Source organism: Pteropus alecto, unplaced genomic scaffold (assembly GCF_000325575.1).
Source record: "Pteropus alecto unplaced genomic scaffold, ASM32557v1 scaffold43, whole genome shotgun sequence".
Lineage (NCBI taxonomy): Eukaryota > Metazoa > Chordata > Mammalia > Chiroptera > Pteropodidae > Pteropus > Pteropus alecto.
This window is the reverse complement of record NW_006435764.1, coordinates 2,556,367-2,578,405: the sequence shown is the minus strand read 5'-3', so window position 1 is coordinate 2,578,405 and position 22,039 is coordinate 2,556,367. Positions and strand designations below refer to the sequence as shown.

At 55.7% G+C, this 22,039-nt stretch overlaps 1 protein-coding gene across 2 annotated transcripts in view; it reads left to right on the top strand.

The window, feature by feature from the left end:
• PPFIA1 (PTPRF interacting protein alpha 1) overlaps positions 1 to 22,039 on the top strand; it is a 75,309-nt gene that overhangs the window by 39,322 nt on the left and 13,948 nt on the right. For both annotated transcript variants that reach the window (XM_025046154.1, XM_006910995.3), the window contains exons 12-20: positions 105 to 184; positions 2,687 to 2,822; positions 5,500 to 5,723; positions 7,826 to 8,057; positions 12,830 to 12,981; positions 13,817 to 13,989; positions 14,382 to 14,475; positions 19,604 to 19,685; positions 19,790 to 19,990. In XM_025046154.1, the coding sequence (XP_024901922.1) occupies positions 105 to 184; positions 2,687 to 2,822; positions 5,500 to 5,723; positions 7,826 to 8,057; positions 12,830 to 12,981; positions 13,817 to 13,989; positions 14,382 to 14,475; positions 19,604 to 19,685; positions 19,790 to 19,990 (1,374 nt within the window). The remainder of the gene's footprint in view (positions 1 to 104; positions 185 to 2,686; positions 2,823 to 5,499; positions 5,724 to 7,825; positions 8,058 to 12,829; positions 12,982 to 13,816; positions 13,990 to 14,381; positions 14,476 to 19,603; positions 19,686 to 19,789; positions 19,991 to 22,039) is intronic.

Here is a 22,039-nt window from a genome sequence, read left to right as displayed (position 1 = left end):
CTGCTCACTAATCTCTTGTGGTCACGTCCAGCGTTTGAGCACGTTTGGTGTAATGATTTTAAGCCGCGAGGTTGCTGCAGTGGGCGTCACTTGCTGTTTTGTAGGATCAGCTCGTGCTGAACGTCGAAGCGCTGAGGGCTGAGCTGGACCAGATGAGGCTGCGTGGCGCTCCCCTTCACCACGGGTACGGTGCCCAGCACGTCTCAGCCCGTGTCACCGGACACAGCTCATGGTCCGGCCCCACGGAGCTTGTGGCTTAGCAGCAGGCGAGCGGGCGGAGTACCGCATCACTCCAGAGTTCTGGGTTTGGTGCCAGGGAGAGGGGGTTGTGTTGGTGACAGATGCAAAACACAGGGGGAGGTCCAGAAAATGGGGGTGATCAGTTCGTCTTTGGGTGTGTTCACATGGGGGACCCCACAGAGCATGGCACCGATGGGGTAGGGGTTGGAGGACAGGGCCCAAGGTGCCGGATGAAGCACCGCACACCTGGGAGTGAGTCATGGCGGTGATCACCGAGGGGGCCGACGTGTGCAGGGTCCTGACGTCTTGTGTTCAGTGCAGTCCTTGTCCTGAAGGTTGACGTAGTCATTTTAAAGTGTTGAAACATGACTTTGAGCAGCTGCTGTGGGTGGGTCGCCTGGCTTATCATTGTCACAGAGGCAGAGATTCTCATTGCGGGATTTAAACTTTTCTTCTGCTTCTTTGTAAAAACTCATCACACGAGGGTTAAACGCCAGCACAGGCTGTTGAAGTATTAACGGCAACGTTCACGTGTCTGCTTTTGCAAATGTCTGGAGTATCTTGTGGGTGTCTTTTCCTGCTTCTAGAAAGAAGAGAAATCAGTAAAGACAGTTACAGAGAGGCAGAACCAGAAGCCTGCCTGTCTCTGACAGCACCGGGGGCAGAACTTCAAGAGGGAGAGCCTGTGTGCTCGGAGGGGACTGGGCAGAGGGGACCGGGCGGAGGGTCAGGACAGAGATAGTCGCTTGGTTTGCCGATGAAAGTCCTGGATGGTGAAAGGCTGGCGTCACTAGCCTTGTGGTAGACACGGCAGACGTGCGTTTGATTTGCTGGGGTAAACGGATAGAGGGGAAGCAGACGTGGCGTCTGTCACTCTCTTTGGAGTTTGAGTGACGGAGGAAGGGGACCCAGCGCAGGAACTCGGATGGAGAAGCCCTGCGCTTGTTTGCCGGGCCAACGTGTGTGACGAAAAGCGAAAGGAGACAAGGGAGGAGCTGTGTGCTCTAGTCATGGCCAAGGTCACACGTGTCTGTGGTCTGGAGACAGGGCTGGAGGAGAGGCTGGATACAGAGGAAGGGTTTGCCCTAGAGATTGTGTGCCCAGTGGCTTAGAAGAGAAGCTGTGGGAGCTGTAGCAATGGGGAAGACGGGGAAGACGAGGCACGGTGGGCGTGGCTTGTGCCTTGGTGGGGAGGCGGGCCAGCTCGGCTTATTTGGCACGACCTTGCAGTGGAGTCATTTGTCTTGTTTTGTGACCCCCCTCCGGCAAGAGAGCTCCCAGAGGGAGGAGGAGGAGGAAGAGGAGGAGGCTGGTGCTGGGCTTCCTTACCTAGAGCGGACAAGGGGAAGGCGCCTCAGGCCCAGATGAGAGCGGCAAGGCCGGGGGCACTCAGCGTGGACGAGGGTATTGGAGCCCAGGGCATTGTGGGCGCAGAGGCTCCAAGAACCGTCCAAAGCCACAAGCGGAGTTTGGAGTGCACCCAGCTCGCCCCCGATTTGGAAGCGGGCAGCCTGGTTAGGAGCGAGGGCACGCAGGGCGCAGAGGGCTGGGCTAGAGGGATCCCAGGCGTGATAGGTCGCACGCGCACCACACCCAACGCGGTGCTTCAAGAAGACATCGCTCCAGGAGATGTGGAGCCGTGTGAACCCGGGCGGTGGGCTGGCACGTCACACTGGCCCTGTCTGCAGCTTGTGCGCACGGGCGCGGGGGGCGGGAACCCCTTGAACTCCTCTGATCAGATGGTGGCCTTCCTGCCCCAGATTGTGAGGACTGCTGCGGATGCAGACAGCTGCCCTTCTCTCCCAGAGAGCACGGGCTCACTAGACGGGGGCGGGGCGTGCCCACCTGTTTCTCAGCCACGCCTTCGTGGGGTGAATGGCTGCCGGCTCCCTCGTGGGTGCTCAGGCCTCAGCCAGCTGTCTCGGAGACTTCTTCAGGAGGAGTGTCTGTCAGTCTGGTTGCACACAGGTCTGGGTTTTGATTGGGAGACGTGAAAGCAAGCTGCCACATCCGGGTCCCCTGAGCTCCAGCTGTGGTCCAGAGGCTCCTGCAGTGGTCTCTGGGGCACTGAGACAGCCTGACAGGCGGAGGGGCGTGGGGACCGGGCAGACGGGGCAGTCAGGGCCGGCGGAGGTCAGCAGTGGCCTAGGCATGCTTCCTGGGCAGCCCGGGAGAACTCGGACGGCTCCAACTATTTTCTGGACGTGACGGCTGCACCCCATCTGCTCATATCCGTAGCACCCGCGTCGGTCTCCCCAGATAGGAAGGGCCCTCCTGCGGGGCAGAGGAGTAAACGTTGGCAGGGGGCAGCGCCATGCGGTTGCCATGTGCGAGTGGAAGACGTGCTCCGTCTTTCTCTGCAGCTTCTTGTCCCCCAAAATTGACAGGTTCCGGCTTGACGACAGCTCACTCTTCTCATCGTGACCTTTCCCTTTGTGTATTCCAGCCGGCCGCACTTGGGCAGCGTCCCGGACTTCCGGTTCCCCATGGCAGACGGCCCCACAGAGCCCTACAGCAGCGGCGCGGTGCTGCGGCGCCCCCAGAAAGGCCGCCTGGCTGCGCTGCGGGACGAGCCTTCCAAGGCAAGGCCCCGCCCCTCGGCGCACCCCGCCCCACCCCTCGGATTTGGACACCGGTTTGGGTTTGGAATTAAGTGTAGATAGGTCACTTGCTGTCTGCCCCTCATCCATTTTCCTTTTTCTGGCCAAGAGTTTAGTTTTAGGGTATGCTGCTTTTATCCCCGGAATGGCAGTTCTGATAAAACACGACCTGAGCGCGGCACACCGCCAGTCGGCACAGCCGTGGGCGGGGAGCGAGGGAGTACAGTGCGGTCACCCCTGAACTACGCGGGTTTGAACCGGCCAGTCAGCTTACACGCAGACTTGGCAGCTTGTAAACAGTTTACAGAAACGAGGGTATCAGTCCGTACAGTGCAGCCCTGTGAATCTGTTTTCCTGATAGCATCCTCTTTTCTCCAGCGTTATCGCGAGAATGTACGTGATCCGTGCAGCGTACAGAACACGTGCTCATCAACTATTCATGCTGTTGGGCTCCGGTCGACAGCGGGCTGCTGGTGGCTACAGTTCTGGGGAGTCAGAAATTGTGTGTGGATATTTTATTGTACTTCCCCAGCGTGTTCCTCACCCCCATGTTGTTCAGGGGTCACAGTATTCATTTAGTGAAAAGGATTCACGTTTAGGAAGGAGATCAAATGCTTTTGTACTTTTGTCTGTTTCACAGCGTGTATCTTTGTATACTTTGCTGTTTTTTGAGCAGTTGTGTTCATTGAACAGTTTGGGCCAAGTGTCATTATACACCTAGGGCTACAGCAGTGAGTGAGAAGCAGACGGAAGGCCTGCACCCCCAGCACTCACAGTGCAGTGGGGAGACACGCAGGGAGAGGCCAGCAAAACATGGCGCGCGCGCTCACTTTCTGTCGCCATGGCTGCGAGTTTCTACAAAGCCTGCAGCGGCTCAGCGATGAGCATGACTAGCTCACGGTGCTGTGCACTTCGGAGCGTGGTAGCAGGTGATTCTGGCTGGGCCTCTCGAGGTCGCAGCCGTCAGGAGGCTCAGCTGGGGCTGGACGCTGTGCCCGCCAGTTCCCGCCAGCTCCCTCACCTGGCTGTGGGTGAGAGGGCTCCGCGCCTTCCACGTAGGCTTTTGTGGGCCGCGTGCGTCTTCACGCCGTGGCAGTGGCGTCCCTCGGTGCATTCCGAGGGCGAAGGAGAAAGCCCCAGAGCCTTCAGTGCCCTGGTCTGGACGCCGCGTGCCTTCACGTCCATGGCGTTCTGTTCCTTACAGTGAATTTTTAGGTCCTGTCCCCACTCGGGAGTGCAGGGAGAAGTAGCTTCCACCTCTCAAAGGGCGGGGTGCCGAAGGATTCTTGAGCATACTTCAAAGCACCACAGAATGTTAGACGGCAATCAGCAGGGGGAGGGAGTCCGGGGTACCCCGAGCTGTAACATGAGGAGGGGAGTAATCATTTAAATTGGGTGGCCAGTGTGGTGTCACCAGGAGGGTGACCTCTGAGCAAAGACCTGAAGGAGGGAAGAGAAGTGGCCATTTGGAGATACGAAGTCGTGTCAGCAGGTGCACCGACGGCTTGGAGAGTGGATGAAACAGACGAGCCAGGTCTGCAGGGTTCAGGCTCGAGCAGCTGAAGGATGGGGTCTGTCCTGAGACGAGGGACACCAGAGCATTGGTCCTGCTCAAGTTGACAGACCTATCAGATGTCCAAGGGGATATGTTAGGTCAGACCGAAGAGAGAAGTCTCAGCTAGAGATAAAGATTTGGGGTCATGGGTGTACAGATGCCGTGTACAGCAGAAGACAAGATGAAGTCACCAAGTGGGTGCTCGTTGGTAGAGGCTGGGTAGGTCCGTGGACTCCAGGTGTCAGAGGATGGGGATCGAGAAGGGAGTGTGAGGCAGGAGGCCCAGAGAGTGTGGGGCCTGGAGCCAACGAGCCAGGCGCTTGGAGGAATGGGGAGCAGGTCAGTGGGCAGCCAAGGCGCAGGTCCAGGCCCACGGTGCTGGAGTAGTTTTCCCAGAGGGACCGTGGGTGGAACCTGCTGGTAGCGAGCGGGAGGAGAGGGAGTGGAGGCAGCTCCGGGGGGGGGGAGGGACTTGCTCCTCGTGCTGCTGTTGCCCCCTCCTGAGATTGCTCTGACAGCGTGGGAGTGGCCGCGGGCGGATGGGTAGGACCTCGCTGCGGGAGGAGGCGCATGGCCCCCACGGCATGGCTGCAGAACCCGCGTGGAGCACACCAGGGCTGCTTCCCTGGCTTCGCTCTGCTGCCCCTGTCTGTCCGTGCTCCTTGGTACCAGCCTCAGAACATGGGAGGTGGGAAACCAGTCCCTGAGCTGTAAGTCACTCAGTGACGTCAGTGAAATGGCGCGGCAGCTGCGGCGAGCCCAGCCACTGTGGACTGGACGTGTCGTCTCCCTTGCGTTAGTGTGGCTGACCGTGGCGTGGGGGTGTTGTGTCAATTTTCGATTTTTGTTTTTGCCTCTGTCGTCTACGCCTCGATCCCACTGAGACGTGACTGTCATGAGGCGTCTGAGTGGTACATTTGCTTCTTCTCCTTTTTCTCAAATCCTGTGTGCTTAACATGCCAGCAGCTGATAAGCATGGTTCATTTTTCCAGAATCTTTGGGCTTCCATTTAAAATTTTTTAAGCCTCTGTTAATTTCTTTGAGGGGCCGTAAGTGTGGGTGTTACTGTGCGTCTTCGCTGAGGCTAGGCTTTCCGATTTGCAGGTACAGACCCTCAATGAGCAGGACTGGGAACGCGCCCAGCAAGCCAGCGTCCTGGCCAACGTAGCACAGGCGTTTGAGAGTGACGCTGACGTGTCTGACGGCGAGGATGACAGGGACACTCTCTTCAGCTCAGCTGCTCTCTTGTCACCCAGTGGGCAGGCCGATGCCCAGACCCTAGCGATGATGCTGCAGGAGCAGCTGGACGCCATCAACAAAGAGATCAGGTAAACGTGGTCACACACAGCCCGCAGACACGTCAGTGGCCCTGAGAAATCCTCTCCCACTTAGAGATGTCTGGAACACACGCGAGGAGGGTTTTCTTGATGTTCTGGAATGATAAAACCTACTTTGATTCTGTTTTAAGAATTTTAAGTTCTGAAATTGCCCTCGATTATAAAACTCAGCCAGCCAGGGCATCCTCTCCGCGTGTGTGGTGTGGGCACGTTTGTGCAACATACTGTGGAGGGGCAAAAGGTTCCCGACCCCTTTCCCCAGAAGCCGAGGGCACAGCTGGGGAGCTCGGCAGGGGAGCCCAGTGTGCACCTGGGAGGCTCCCTGGGTGGCAGGTGGGGCTGCAGAGACCTTCCTAGCAATTATGCTAGTAAATTTACACAGCAAAGGGCCAGCTGTGGGATGGAACCCAGAGAATGGTCAGGGCGCTGACGGGGTCCCTAGGTGTGCGGGCACAGGGAGGAGGCCCGCCGGACTGGAGTGCAGGGGGGCAGTGGGGGCGGGATGGACGCCTCAGGGTTGGGAAGAGACCTGCGGGCCAGGCGTGCTTGGGAGTAAGGAGGAGCAGGATTCCAGTGACTTACTAGGAGAGACAGCAAAGCTCAGGCCACCAGCAAGCAAGGGTGAACACGCAATAGAAAGTGGGAGCGGCACCTCCGGCCTGAGTGTCCCCCCAGCTCAACCCCGAAGAGGGTGCGGTGCGGAGGTGGGGTCCACCTGCAGAGGGCTGATGCGTGTCCTTCAGAGCCTCACGTTCTCAGGTGTGTGTCACACGGTTGCCTGGGATAGGAAGGCTGACGTTGGGGTGGCCAGCTCCCAGTCAGACTTGGGTTTCGCTGTTTAATTAGTGTGACGGGGATATTGGTTCACTGTAGAGCTGGGAGTGGTCAAAGGATGTGTGTCGAAATCTCTTTTGTCTTATCAGTGTTTTAAAAGTGTTTTCTCCAAAAACCTTCCTAGCAATTATGCTAGTAAATTTACACAGCAAAGGGCCAGCTGTGGGATGGAACCCAGAGAATGGTCAGGGCGCTGACGGGGTCCCTAGGTGTGCGGGCACAGGGCGCAGGCCAGCGTGGGACCAGGGCACCCTGAGGTCTGCCGTGTCAGACCAATGCAGCCGCATGCCAGGGACCCCGAGGTGGGTCTGGGTAGAGCTGCTGCCACCCAGGTCTTGTTCCTGTGAGCGCAGGCAGAGATGTCCGTTCCTGCCCGCAGGGGGAAGCAGGGTTGGAGTCAGCACCAGAAACAGCTGCAGGCTTCCCACTGGAAAGTGGGTTGGGCTGCCTACGGTTTTGACTTCAGAAACTCGCTTTCCATGTGCCATGTTTAACACAGAAGAGCTCTGAAATGCTGTTTCTCCATCGTTGCGGGAAATACAGAAGGATTAGACACTTCGGCTTTTGATTTTCACCGTGCATTGTTAGGTGAAAGTGATCTTTCTTTATGCAACAAGTTGACCTGATGTAAGTGGCAGATTTTATCCACTGACTTGTTATCAATGACAAGGAAATACTTTCAGGATGTATAAGTAGAACTTTAATTGGGAAAGTTACTACAAAAATCCTATAGTTTAATATTAAAATTTGCATTGTTGGATACTCAAACTGCTGTTGGAGGGAGAATTCCAGATGCACGCAGTGTGGTTGACAAGCAGTTCGTGCGAGGCTGCGAGGGAAATCCATCAGCTGATACTTCGTTTGGTTCTTTGTGTCAGTTCCCGATTTCTCGTTGAAAAAGTTGATAGATAAAAAAAAATTGCAGCTTTTGCTTTAAGAACAGGGAATGTGAGAGCTGTGACATCCCAGCATCTCATTGTGCAGCAAGATAGCTGCCACCCTGCCCCGGCAGAACATGGTGCGTGAAAAATCCAACGCAAGTCGCCAGAAGCAGCTCTGAGACCCAGTGGAAGATGTACTTAGTGTCTTTCTCAAACCGAGTCTGTGGACAGTCGATCAGGGGGACCCTTGCTGGAGTGTTCGTCGCCTGAGCAGCTGTTACTGGAGTTTGCTGCTGCGACACAGAATGCGAGCACAGGGTTCTCGTCGCAGACGCTCGTGTGCTGGTGCAGGAAGGGTGACCCGATGGTTTATTCCAGGTTGATACAGGAGGAGAAGGAGAACACCGAGCAGCGGGCGGAGGAGATCGAGAGTCGCGTGGGCAGCGGCAGCCTGGACAGCCTTGGTCGTTTTAGATCAATGAGCGCCATCCCCCCCTACCCCGCTTCCTCGCTGGCCGGCTCCTCCCCTCCGAATAGCGGCCGGTCCACCCCACGCAGGATCCCGCACAGCCCAGCTCGGGAAGTGGACAGACTAGGTATCATGACCCTGGTAAGTATGTGCCTTCGCTCCCTGCCGTCCCCTCCCCCAGCACACCCGCGTTGAGTCTTGGACAGTGCGAATATGCAATATTTTATTTACCCAGGAGAGAATCAGGTACTCTGCATTTGTTAAGCTCAGAGGTTCAGGACTTTGAAACCAGCTAGTACTTAAGTATTCAAAAATGGCACAGTGACAAATTAATTTTAACACTTGGAGGCCCAGTTCAGCATGTCATCCTGATTTCATCAAAAGTTTTTACTTGTGTAACATTGGGAAACGTTTTAGTTTTCCAGGAGTAACAGTTTAACAAAGTGTAGCCGTCATAGTCTGCAGGGAGTCGAGGCCTGGAGGCTTCTTCCTTTACCTTAGCGGTGCCTGGTTGCAAAAAACAAAGGACCTGCAGCCAAAAAACAAAACAAAAAACCCAAACCAGCCCTCTTAATGGTGCACTTGACAGCCTGCTCCACACCAGCTCCACGTGTTTCCCAGAGAAGCGTCTGGAAACGCAGCGACCTGTGGTTTTTGGTGACAGCGTGTAGCTCTGAAGAATATAACTTGCTCACGTATTTATTTTAGGTTTTGGGAGAGCATGGTGTCAGTTGCCTCACATTACATACTTAAAACATGCTGCTTCTTAACTGCCCGTGTTTTGACTTTTCCTGTTCCCGTTCATTTTTGTCATTAGTCACATCGTTAGCCAGCATGTAATTAAATGGACCGTGCGTCATCTTAGTGGCATGTGAAGTCGTAGCTGTGTTGAGGTATTTTGACAAATTCTTTTTATAATTTACCTCATTAGTTAATTATCTGATGCTCGAAACTTCGACGGTTTCACTCGCGGTTCCTTTCAGAGAATTTGTTAAAACAGTTTTGTGCATTTTCCCCTTGTTTTCATAATTCTGCACGCCAGCTGACAGCGCGTCCGCTTCCTCACATGGTTTCGATTTCCTGCATCCCCCTTTTGTCTGTTTAATCATTGTTAATCCAGACCGCAGCCCCTCCTCCCCCCGCCCACACCGTGACCCCCGACAGCGTGCTCATGTAGCAGCGACAGCGTGGCCCAAAGTGTGTGCCTGTGTTTAATCACTGCTCATCAGTGGACTTTGTCTTCGTTTCTCGTTAAATAGTGCTTTTCCCCCTCAGTAGTGATGAATTTTAGTGTATCACCGTGTAATAGATGTGGACACAGGCATGGTTTGTATGGATCAGAGTCGCTTTACTCGGAACTATGTGGGCTGTGTGTAATTCATAAAGGAAGTGTTTCTCGTGTAAAGAAATAACACGCTAAGTGTAGAATTAATGGAATCACATCACAAATAATATGCTTTCTGGTTTCGATGTTTATATTTAAGACGTAAATTTCATCAGCTTATAGAACATGCGTAATTAATGCTTTTAATAGACTTTAAAACACACAAATTAAGAATGTAAAGAGTCCGCCTGCTATTACGCTAATTCTGATTTTTGTAAATTCTTTTATTACAGTTGACATGCAACATTTTTTAATTAGTTTCAAGTGTACTGCTAGCTTTCACATATTTTCATAAGGTGCCCTGCTTTAATCAACAAATCTCTTTTTGAGAAGTTTGAAACCAAACTCTAGGTAAGGATTTTGCGTTAATGTCCACTAGGCGATTAACCAAAGTTAATCAGTTCAGTTTTGCAGGAGGTATTGCAGTAACTTCCTTACCAGTTAGATTGATCTTTTAGAATGTGGCACGTTCTCATTAGGAAAACTAAGTAATAGGCTTGGCTTAACAGAGACAACTGGTAGGGCCCTTTGTGATGTGGAATGCTTTATTTTAATGGATCCTATTTGTCGTAATAGAATTTTATCTGCCTGGGTAATAATTTGTAGTGTTTCTCTAGTAAATCTTGAATAACTTATATTTAAACTTTGTGGTAAAAGGAAAAGTTCTATTTCCAGTTATATTTTCTCTAAATTTTACCTCACTTATATTTGTGCTGTCATTCTCTTTTTAATATATTTGCCTGTACTGATTGTTGAATTTTTAACTTCAAAGTGTGCGGTAAATCTGCTTTCTCTTCGTTTCTTTGCACGCATCTGTCAGCCTAGTGATCTAAGGAAGCATCGTAGAAAGGTAAAACACTTGGCACTTGAACATCCCTCTGTTTCTCTGTGGCGTACTGAAGAGCACCTGCCGTTTCGTACAAATGAACACTGTGAAGTTGTAACCAGTAATGACGTTGTGATGGAGTGTGGATCCTTACTCGGCACGTCTCACACTGTTCCATTGGAACAGAACTCTGGGACGAGCACAAGAATTTGCCTTTCTCGCTCCTGTTTGCCTTCTAATCTCTGGTTTTGGAAATGAGGAATTGTTGAAGCAGAGCCATAGATTTTAGATTTGGGAAAACCAGTTTTAATCCTCAGCCGGCAGCATTTAGTATGCTCTTGCTATGCCAGGCACTGTTGTGAATCCGTTACCTGATCTCATGAACAGCCTGTGAGATGCAGGTCACTGTTGTTACCCCATTTTCCAGATGTGAAAACTGAGGCCAGAGAGGCCCCACGCTGTGGCCAGGGTCGCACAGTCAGTAAACAGTGCGGCGCGGACCCATCTGATTTCGTAGCCACTTCACTGTGCTCGAGCCTTTTCTCCCGTGCTCTTGGCTCCTTCACGGCGTCCCTGGCAGGGAGTCGGGGCCTCTTCTTCTGATAGCTGGCCGCGAACCGGGCCCCGTTCTCGGAGAAGGCACAGCGCAGTGAAAAACATCTGTTGACTAGGATGTCTTCCTCCTAACTTTGGCGCCCTGGTCCAGCCTGTGCCGCCATCTAGAACCTTCCTGACCGTGCGCTCCAGCACAGCCACACAGTCAGGGAACAGTCCTGGCCTGAGCAGTTCAAGGTGGCCGGTTAGCTTCACCCTCGGGCTCGAGTCCCAGCTCCTTCACCGATTGCTTTGTGACCTGGGCCTGCCACTCGCCCTCTTGGTGACCCGGTTAGCTCTCCTGTGAGGTGAAGACACCCACAGAATCGTGCTCCTCGGGTGGCTGTGGACTGCACCTGTCCGCATCGTCCCCAAGGAGATGAGCGGCTTATGCCAGCGATGGGTGTAGCGCACCCTTCTGTCCTGCGGACTTGCGCTTGTGTTTTCCTTGGTTGCAAGGCTTTCTCAGTGAAGGACGCAGGGTGTCGCTCTACCCCGCACGGGACAGCCTGGTCCTGTCGTTCGTGGGACCTTGAGCTCGCTGACTGGCTGTTCGAGGGCCTGGCTCTGGGGTACTTGTGACGGTGAATGCAGGAGGATGTGTCGAGTGCCCGGCATGGCGCCCACACGGCCAGCCCGTGCGCACACGGTCACCTGCCCTCCTCCTCCCCGATATCCTGGGTGTGTGCCATATGCCGAGGTGACTTCCCGGCTCTCGGGGAGTTCCCCCTTTGAGTCAAGTCCGAGGTGGCCCGTGGGCACACGTCTGGGAGGCCGTCATCCTGGATGGGCGCGCTTCCTGTGGGAGGCAGTGCCGCGCGCGCACAGTTGGAGCCAGGTGGCGGCCTCAGCCAGGGAGGGGCGCACGCACTCTTCGCCTCCCAGCAGGCCAGGTGGGCCTTTGCCCTTGGAGCTGGTCTCCGTTGAGCTTATGTGCAGCTCAGCCACGTGGCTCACTCCCCTGTCCTGTTCTTTTTGTTGTTTCGTTTGTTTGTTTGTTTATTACCCATCCCTGTTTTAACCTGAATTTGAAATCCGTCCCTGAGTTTCACATCGATAATTTCTAGCCATTAGAGCCTTTTGTTGTCTGATGACTGTGATTAGAAGTCGGGAGAGGACACAGAGTCACCCAGCTGTGGCTGAAGGTCGTGTGTGGGATGCGTTCGGCTCCACTTTGCACTGATCCACCTGGTTGTCACTGGGCCGCTGGGGCCACAGTGGGTCGAGACTCTGCACAGTCCTGAGAAAAGCACGAGCTGGCCGCTCAGGTGTTATCGTCACACAGATGCTTGCGGGCGCGTTTCAGGAACCCTGAGCCCACAAAACCCGATGGGGCTCACCAGGTCCCCATGTTGTTGCCTCCACCGCCTTCCCACACTCACATCCCCGCAGACAGCAGCTGGGGTCTCGGGCTCATCGTCTAGTGACCCCACCTGGGGTGCCTTAGCTAAGCCGTCATGAACACACTGTCTCTAAACCACACAAGAGGCTGCTAACACACAACCTAACGGTTCTCAGAATCAGGCAGACGTGCGCGTTTGTGGTGGGGGCGGCTGCCTTCACTTCTGACTGTGTAGATTCTAGTAATTTGCATCGTTACTAAAAACGATACCGGATCATGGTACAAGCTGCTTCCGCCCCACCCCCGACAAAAAGCTCTGGAAGGTTATGCCAGGAGGTTTCTGTCCTTTGAATGGCACTGGCTCAGTACCAATGCGTGCCCCGCACCCCCCACCCCTCTGGCTCCTCTGTGGGGAGCGGGAAGGTCATCTGTGGTCTGTCAAGGCGTGGTCATCCTCATGGTGTCCCTTGATTGTAGAGAGGGTGGGCCCTTGGGCTCCGTGGAGCCCCAGGAGAAGGGGCGTGCCCATGTCCTGCCCAGGTCTCAGGCTCACCCGGTCAGGCTCGTGGACACCGGGCTCTGCTCCATGGTCCTGCTTCTCACAGCCAACGCCACCCTTTCAGTGGCGTTGGGCTGGACACGCGTCTGCCTCCGGCAGCGGGCGCAGCTGCTAGAGCTCCAGACGAATCTGTGCTCGTGTTGCAGCCTGTGTGATGGTTTCTGTCAGCTTATCAGGCACTGACTTTACTCTCATCTCAACCCCTCAGTTGCCAGCTTCCCGAGAAGAGGTACGAGATGACAAGACAACGATAAAATGTGAAACCTCTCCCCCTTCCTCCCCGAGGTCCCTGCGATTAGACAGGCTGCACAAAGGAGCGTTGCATACGGTCAGCCACGAGGACATCAGGGACATCAGAAAGTAAGGAGCGGGTGGCTTAGGTCCATAGCCCCATTTAGAAACATACGTATCTTTTAATTTTCAGCTTTAAGAAACTTATCTTTTCTTGGAAAAAAAGAACAGTTGATTTTAAACTGTTTTTATTAGAAAACAGTTGATTGTGTTTATTTAACTGACATCCTTGGGAGGCAGCCTCTGCCCTGGGCAGCAGCGGAGCCCAGCAAGAGGTGTGTCAGTTTGGGCAAAAAGGTTTGCAAAGGAAGGAGTTAAATGTTGCCAGCGTTTTAGAAACCTTCATTTCTTCAGATTCTACAAATTGACCGAGAACTTTCTCTTCGTTCTCGATGGAGCGTTGGCCAAGCGTGTGGCACGTGTCCAGTGGTTACTTCCCCGTGGGGCGGCAGCGCCTCAGAGCCCTGTGCCCCATGGGCGGTGGGGAGCCCTGCATCACTCCCGGTCTACTGGGTCGTCCTCAGCGATGCCCGCTCCCCCAGACTGCGGCCTGGGCGCTTTGTTCTGCGCCAGGCAGTTGCCAGAGCGCACTGCACTGGCCTTCGCGGTCACCCGAGGGGTGGTCAGAGCTGCTGGCAGGGCGGAACTCTGCCAGCTGAGAGGAGACTCTGGGGTGGAGTCAGCAGTGCCCTCTGAGCAGGGTCTGGGGCCAGGGCTTCCTGGGAAGGGGACCAAGTCAGGGAGCCGCAGCCTCCCAGGCAGCGCTCTGTTGTGGCTCCAGGGGGCGGCTCGGAGCGCCGGTGTGAAGTTTGAGGAGCAGGCATCAAAACTAGATTTCTAGGTCACGTGGAGGGGGCATCACGCGGTGAGGGCGCTTGTTCAAGGTTGTTTTCTGTCCCCAAAGCTCAACAGGCTCGCAGGACGGCCCCGTGAGCAACCCCAGCAGCAGCAACAGCAGCCAGGACTCGCTCCACAAAGCCCCCAAGAAGAAGGGCATCAAGTCGTCCATCGGCCGCCTGTTCGGCAAGAAGGAAAAGGGCCGCCCGGGGCTCGCGGGCAGGGAGGCACCGGGGGCAGGTTCGTGTCTCCCGCAGGCCTCTCGCTGCCGTGGGGAGTGGGGGGGCGGGCGTCACGCGCCTGCCTCCCCCGTGCCCCGTTCTCCGCGTGTGGGGTCCACCGTCCCAGCGGGGTGTCCCCCAGAGGCAGAAGCCTTGCAGCTTCACGGGGGGCACACACACGACCCAGAGAGCCGCGGTTAGCAGCCACTCACCTGCACGGCAGCCCCGCGTGCGCTGGAGTATTGACCGTCCCGTGAGCGTCCCGGCGGGAGGGTCGTGCAGTCAGACCCGTGGTCCGCAGACCGTTTTCGCTCGGCCTGCAGACACCCGTCCGCCCTGCCTGCTTAGGGAGCGCCGCCCGGGCCACGTCAGGTTTCCTCTCAGTGTCTCTGCCACTCTGCTTCCTCCTAGCGGGCGTCTCGGAGACGGAAAACTCGGGTCAGGATGCCTTGGGACTCAGCAAATTGGGAGGACAGGCTGAAAAAAATCGCAAACTTCAGAAAAAGTAAGCTTTTTATGATTTGTCCAGCCCCCTGAACAGTTTTCAGTTGCACCTGATTTTTATGTAACGTTCACTTACTAAATGTGCTGTCCAGCTGTGTACACGTGTGTTCTGGGAGGTTAACCGAAGCCTTTGTGAAACTACTCTCTGGAGAACTGGGCGCATCTGTGCGGTTTTGAAAGGACCGACGTGTGGCTTCCCGTCCGCCTTGGAAAGCCGCGTGATGAGTGCGTGCCGTGGCTGCGTCGGGTTCGGCACCCTGGCGCCCGCGCGGGGCTCTGGGGCGCTGGGAAGCTCCCTTAGAATCTCTGTGCGTCCGCGTTCTCAACTGTAAACAGAGGCACCCGCCATCCGCGCCTCGTGTGGCTCTCGGGTATCAGCTTCGTACACACATGTGCACAGCCACGCGGGAGAGGCCAGTGACTGTGCACAGCCGTGGCCACTGCGGCGATGTGTGTGCCATCGCGCAGACTGGGCCATCACACCAGAGCGCCAACAGGAAACACTCACTGTTGCCTTTTGTCTCTCCAGCAGGTTTCGTCTTTTTTTTTTTTTTTTTTTTTTGTCTTAGGTAGACTCTTAATTTTGTAATCTGTTTGTTAAGTTCTAATTCTGAATCGCCCCGATTCTGAACATAAGTCGTTACTGTGGAGCAGTTTTCTGTGGAGGGCCCAAGCGTGTGATGCCCGGGGCACAGGGGGACCATGGGCGCGCAGTTCTCGGGGACTTTTCTCGACCTGGGGTATTGGTTGACCACGTCCCAAAGCCGAGATAAGTAGCTGGGCAGGTGGAGGTGCTGGTGAGACTCAGGATACCGGGCCTTGCCGACAGTGCAACTGGTGGCTTCTGCGATCTGATGATGGCAAAAGTCATCTGGCCACTCGAGTGCCCTGAGAAACCAGCGCTGGTCTGGACCCTGGACCCCAGGCACCGGCCGCGGGGTCACGCCGGAGCCCGTGGCAACCCTGTCCACGAGCAGCCCCTTCACCATTCGTCCTCGGAGTTGCCAGTTGGTTTTTTTTAATGAAATGTGCCTCATTTTAGTTCTCTTTTTTAAAAACCATCATTATCTTGACTGGCACACTATTGATAGTGTTTCAAGTGAAATTTTGTTATCTGTCATTGCTCACAATACCGTAGGAATTGTAGATGGAAGTCTGTAGAACACACTTAACAACATCTGATTTGAAGTCGCTATCTGCGAACTGTATAAAAATGTCACAAAATAATCTGGGTAGTTGCCATTTGGTTCTGTGACACTTAATATTAGAACTAGGCTTTTCGCCTCCTGGAACCGTGCTGGGAAGATTTTGTGCCTTAGATTTTGCCGATACGTTTCATTTTACATCCTCAAACTTACTGTGATAAAAACAGCCAGGTCTGTGGCAGTGCACCTTGGTCCCTGTGGTCCCGGAAGTGTGTGTGTCACGTGGGATCACAGACTGTATAAACTGGCCAAAAGGTTTCACTCCGGTTTTGAAATTTATTTTGTAATTCTGTGGAGGTACGTGTGCTCGATCACTTGGCTGTGTGAGGACAGCCTTTGCCGTGTGTGTGGCCCTGCAGGTGGCTGGGTTTCACACTGGGGTGTGCGTGGGTACGTGTGTCAGTGTTGATGGTAGATGTGTCCCTGGAGCTGTGAGGTTCAGGTGGGCGGCACCGGCTCTGAACTTGTAACCGCATGTTACTGCAGCTGTGACCGAGTGCCTGAGAGTGGTCGTCTGACTCTGTGGTCATGCACGGCTGGTTCTGGAATGTGCTACTGAGTCGACAAGGAATTTCAAAGTGCGAAGGTTATTCGTCTGACTACAGTGGACGATTTTGGTTGTCAGTTAACCAGAGAGAACGTTGTCTTTAGGAAAAATGCTTTTTTATAAATGTGAAAAAATGTTTAACTTATCCAGAAAAGGTTTTGTTCGAATACACTGGAACATTTATGGTATTATAGATTCAAGATACATTTCTCAGAAATGGTCTCTTTATTAACCTGTTTATCTCAAAGGTGTTCCTTTAACTGCCAGAGTTGCACAGCCAATTGCATTCAGTTTTCGAGAATGTTTAAGAACCTAGTGAATTTGGCGGAGGATTGATTTTCAGGTTTGGTGCTTGGTGTGCTTCGTGAGTGCGTGGGGGACACGGCCGTGGTGAAGTCGGGCGGCACTGCTGTCCGTCAGGGTTGGCGGTGTGTCTGCGGTGTTTGTAGGATCTCGACAGCGTTTGAGCGCAGCCGAATCCCTGTTCTCCACGCTCCCTGCCCGTCTCCACTCATGCGGTGTCCCCTGCGGAGTGCGCTGAGACCCGCCAGGGAGCCGGGGCCTGCGCACCTCCGGACAAGGCTTCACGGTGTCCAGCATCCTCAGAACGTGGAGGCTGTCGTGGGGGCGCTGCCGCCTCCGTCGTGTTTGGTCAGCGAACGCTCATGCAAGCGTCTCGTCAGGGGAGGCTCGTCTCTCCTCGTGCTTGTGTCCTCGTTGCAAAGTGCGTGTCATTCGTCATTCACAGACGACACGGCCTTTCTCCCTTTCATGTGCCTGTCCCCCATAGACTCTGGCATCTTTCTCAGTGTCCTCCTCCTCCGATTCAGGGCCGGGGAGCACGTGTGGCGCTTCGCTGTTAGACCGCTGCTTTAACGGTCACCCCTGGGTCCACAGTCGGTCCGTGAGGGAGAAAGTCGGTCCCACCTAGGCCCGCACTGCGCGCCTTGACCACGTGGCCACCGCACACCTCCGTTCGACTCTGCGAGGAGGCAGCGCCTCTGAAAACAGGTCGTGGCTCGTAAGGGGGGCAAAGTGACAGCACAGCAGCCTCTTCGCAGGGGAAGGGAAGAACAGCTGAGACCAGGCGGGGGTGCACAGCCCGTCCCCAGGGTGCGGCCCTGCAGCTCTGCCGCTCCGGGGGGTTCGGGGTGCAGAGATGGTCTGGCACTCAGACGCCTGCCGCCTTGGTCCTCGCGTCGCAGGCTTGGGAGCTGGTGGCCGGAGGAGCTCGTTTTCTGCAAGGCGGGCCTCGTGCTCTCACGGCCGTTGCCGCGGGCTAGGTGAGCACCCGCCCCGTTCCTCCAGCAGCTGCGGCCGGCCAGTGGCAGGTGCTCACGCAGGTGAGTGGGTGAGGCCCCGAAGCTGTCGTCTATGCCGGTCGCACAGGAGGGGCATTGGCTCTGCGTCAGGCCAGTCCGTGTAGCAGGCAAAACAAGTGTGATTCCTGGACGAAGCGAGGAAGGGGTGTGACGGGACCGCGGAGGCCCCTCTCTGGCCTGCGCGCCTCCGGCCTCCAGGTTGTCTTTCCCTCCCAGCCGGGTCCCCTCCACCTCCTCACCACTCTCCCGCGTCTCGCCGTGTCGTCCGGCCTCTAGTGTCTCATCCCAGTTTCCCTGGGACCCTGGGCCCGCGCTCTGAAATCCAGAAGTCCGCGTGCACTAGGACGGTTCTTGTGCACAGGAACGCCCGCCGCTCGTAAAGCCAGAAGGACGTGCGCCCGTGTCCACTGACAAAACTAAGGCCAATTCCAACCCAGTGTTCCTTACGTACAGTGAATCGCCATTTCATATTAAGAATGACGTCTCTGGCAAAGCGCCTGTAGGGCGCTCTGCGGCGCACAGAGGGTCTGAGAAGCCTCCCGGCCGGGCCGGGCCACTCAGGATTGAGCGCTCCCCCGCCCGTCAGACCAGGGCCTCCCCGGTCAGCCGGCCACGGAGTTTGTGCTGCTCCTGTGGCGTACAAGGCTCCTGCGAGTGTGGTACACACAGCTGTTGTCCTCGAGGAGACTTTGTCCTTAGGAAACGAGGTAGCGTTTAACTAGCGCAGGGATGGGTCATCCCACCCAGCGAGGCCCTTCCGCCCCCTCGCTCTGCCCCGCGTCGCTGTCCCGAGTCCGTGCGGGCACAGTTCTGGGTGGGCTCGGTTTCTTCTTCATGTACAAGAGGCTTTGCTAATTTTGAATGGGAAAGTTTGCTCTTTTTTTAATACTCTACTTGAGCTGTTAAGATATTCGCTACAATGTTACCATCACTGGTACGATTCTTCCTAGATGATTAGAACATTTTCAGGTGACCTAAGGTTGACTTACAGAACACTTATTTGAAATTTTATGTGACCATTGTGATCTTTAATTGTATGTAGACTTCGTAGTCTTCAGAAAAGTCTAATGCTGTGAATTAGACTTGAAGATCTGTTACGTATCTTTAGAAATAAAAGACTTAGCGATATGTTCTGTAGACGTTATTACAGAAAAGTGACTGAAAATGACCTAGGAATTTAAAAATGACTCAGGGGTGTCTAGGCAGGTGACGTAAGGGACCTGTCCTCAGCTCAGTCCCGTTTTCCAGGCTTTTCATTTTTAAAAAGAGTTCGTGCTTTTTAGAAAGCCTCGAGGCACACAACGCGAAGCGCGATCAGGCCGACGAGGCCGACGAGGCTGGTCGCGCTGCCTCTCACGCCACTGACTGCACTTTCAGCCGCCGGAGCCATTGTGCAAGCTGTTCCTGGGGTGTAAGGCATGGTTTGGGTATCTACAGTCAGGCATACGGAATCTCTGGCCCTGGGGAGCCCAGGACCCGTCCCCACGCGCTGCCCTGTGCTGCCTGGCACGGCAGACGTCGGTGGGATTGAAGTCGGCTGCAGAGCCTGTGGGGTACAGCACGGGACGACCCGGCGTCATCATTTAACAAGGACCTTGTTGGCTACGTAGCAACTAGAGTAGCACTAGCCGGAATCCAAGCCACCGCTGATCCTGAGGCCGCAGTCGCTGTTGGCAACCGCACGGTTGGAGCGGGACGCCTTGGAAGCTCGCTCAGAGGCGGCCCCCTCGTTCCCACCCAGGCACGTGTCCTCTGCCTTCGTCCCTCTCCCCCGGCTTAGAAGGGAGAGCGAGCCTGCCCTGGGTGTGAAGACCGCCGGGGTCGTTCGAGCTGCTGGTAATTCTTTAATCCCGCAAGCAGAGGGTTCCTCAGAGGCTCGTGACGAGTCGGTCCGCGCTGCAGCTCCAGACATTCTTTGTGTCACAGGCCGCAGCGGCATTCAGCAGATGGGCGGCAGGTGGCAGGAGACTGATGAGAACGTGCCCATGCGTTCTGCTCACTTGTGTTACGTGTGCGTGTGACAGGCGTCCTGACTCCTGCACGTCTCATTTGCAGGCACGAGCTGCTCGAGGAAGCCCGCAGACAAGGTCTACCTTTTGCACAGTGGGACGGGCCGACCGTTGTCGTCTGGCTGGAGGTATGGCCTTCTTTTCATCCCGGTTTAAATATGTTCCAGGTGTGACAGTCTGTCTGTTTCCTACGCTGAGCCTAACCTCTGGCCTCCCCACTTCCTGTCTCCAGCTCTGGGTGGGGATGCCGGCCTGGTACGTGGCCGCTTGCCGGGCCAATGTGAAAAGCGGGGCCATCATGTCCGCCCTGTCGGACACGGAGATCCAGCGGGAGATCGGCATCAGCAACCCTCTGCACCGGCTGAAGCTGCGGCTGGCCATCCAGGAGATCATGTCCCTGACCAGCCCGTCGGCGCCCCCCACGTCCAGAACGGTACGTTCCCATCCAGAGCGCTGCCGCTTTCAGAAGCGCGCAGGCGCCTTTGCAGGGGGTGCTGCCCGCCCGCGGTGGTCCCCCGTCCTTGTTCACACAGCCAGTGTTCCAGGGTGAAGTGGTGGCGTTCAGAACACTGTGGCTTTGAATTTGTGACGCTGGGGATTAAAAGAGCCTTTACTGAATGTTTATAACAGCGTGGCTACAGCGGCGCTATAATGTAGAAGTAGGAGTTTTTGAAAAGTAATTATCGCCTTTAAGTATCGATTTATGAAAAGCGAGGGGACAAAGCTTGGCAGCCCCAGTGGATTGTAGCCAGTGCTTTGCTGTTGGCTTATTCAGCCTGTCGCTGCTTCCCACTGGGGGGCTGGAGGCCCTGGGGCGCAGGTCTTATGCAGTCCACGAGTCTGCACATGCACAGCAAGCCGGCCTGTGCTCGGCCTGTGCTCGGACAGTGCCGTCCCCCGGGGGCTGACCGCGCAAGTCCTTAAAAAGGGCCCTCCTTGTGGGAAAAGTGCAAAACGGTAACACTGGGGGAGGAGGCGGGCCCTGCTTCCCACTGGGGGGCTGGAGGCCCTGGGGCGCAGGTCTTATGCAGTCCACGAGTCTGCACATGCACAGCAAGCCGGCCTGTGCTCGGCCTGTGCTCGGACAGTGCCGTCCCCCGGGGGCTGACCGCGCAAGTCCTTAAAAAGGGCCCTCCTTGTGGGAAAAGTGCAAAACGGTAACACTGGGGGAGGAGGCGGGCCGCCCGCTTCCCCGCGCTTCCCCACGCCCCCCCCCCCAGCACCTTCCGTGGCTCCGGGAGAAGCCGGGCGGGAATCGCAGAGCCGCACATGCTTCTGCCTCTGCGCGTTGGCCCAGCGCCTGCCGCGGGCTCACAGCCGCGCCCCGCGCCGGGCGTCCAGGGCGCTCGGTCGGCTCGTTTCCTTTGGTTTCTTAGTGAGAGGTTCGCGTCCTCACCCACTGCCCAGACGCACTTCCCCCGGCAGAGTGCTGTGTCCCAGGCTCTGACCTGGTGCCTGCTCCCCAGCGGTTTCCCATCGGAGGGGCCTTTCCAGAAGCGAAGGTGCTGGGGCCGTTTCCCTGCAGTTTTAGTAGACTTAGTAGACGGTCTTGAAGGCCGCTTCTTGCTGAGTGGTGCTGAGGCGCCAGCCTCGCGGAGTGCGCAGGGTGCGGCCTGTCTCAGGCCATGCTCCTGCACCCGCCCAGCACCCGCCCAGCGCCACTCCCCGCCTCTTCTGTCCCGGCCGAGAGGCCCTGTCACGGTGGGACACCTGCCGAGAATCGTCTCCCCGTGAGCCAGGGCTAGACTTTGTGCGTGCTCTCCGTCGTGCTGTCTGCAGAAGGCCGTGCTAAAGACCTGGGGTCGGCAGTCGCCCGAGAGTGACAGTTTTCTAGGAGTGCGCCACGTTCCCTCCACTTTAGAGCTCGCATATGAGATCAGGTGCTGAGCATGGCAGAGAAAGCTCTAGAAGCTGGGCCGTTCTCTGGGTGCTGCTGGCAGCGCAGTGTTGCTAAGGCGTGGTTATTCTCTGAGAGGGGACAGCCTGTGCTGGTGTCTCGTTTTCTATACGGCACCTCAAATGACGGTGAAGAGACGGCCTTGGCCTCCAGCTGCTCCTTCATGTACCTGTGGCTTACGTGTCTGCCACCTTTCCTCTTTGTCACTGCTCCCTCGCTCTGGATGTGGTTGGTCACTGGGGTCGCCCTAGACCACAGGAAATGTCTGGTTAACGCACGAGGAGATGGAGACGCTCACAGCCACGCCACAGACGGTCAGTCACGGCCCGAGCTCGTCCCCTCAGCGCGCTCCCACCTGCGAGCCGCCCGATTCTTGGCCTTTTTGTGGAAAACAAAATTGTCATTTTACAGTAAATTGTTCCAGATAAGTACTTCCTTTAGGTGTCCTTTACGTGTGTAAAATAGAATTCCTGTTTTATCTCATGTTAGATTTTTGTCAGGAACTTAACGTGGTAGACTGGCTCTACGTAGAATAGACTGGACTCTTCCCGCCCCCCCGCCCGCCCCCCCGGGAGACCTGCACTT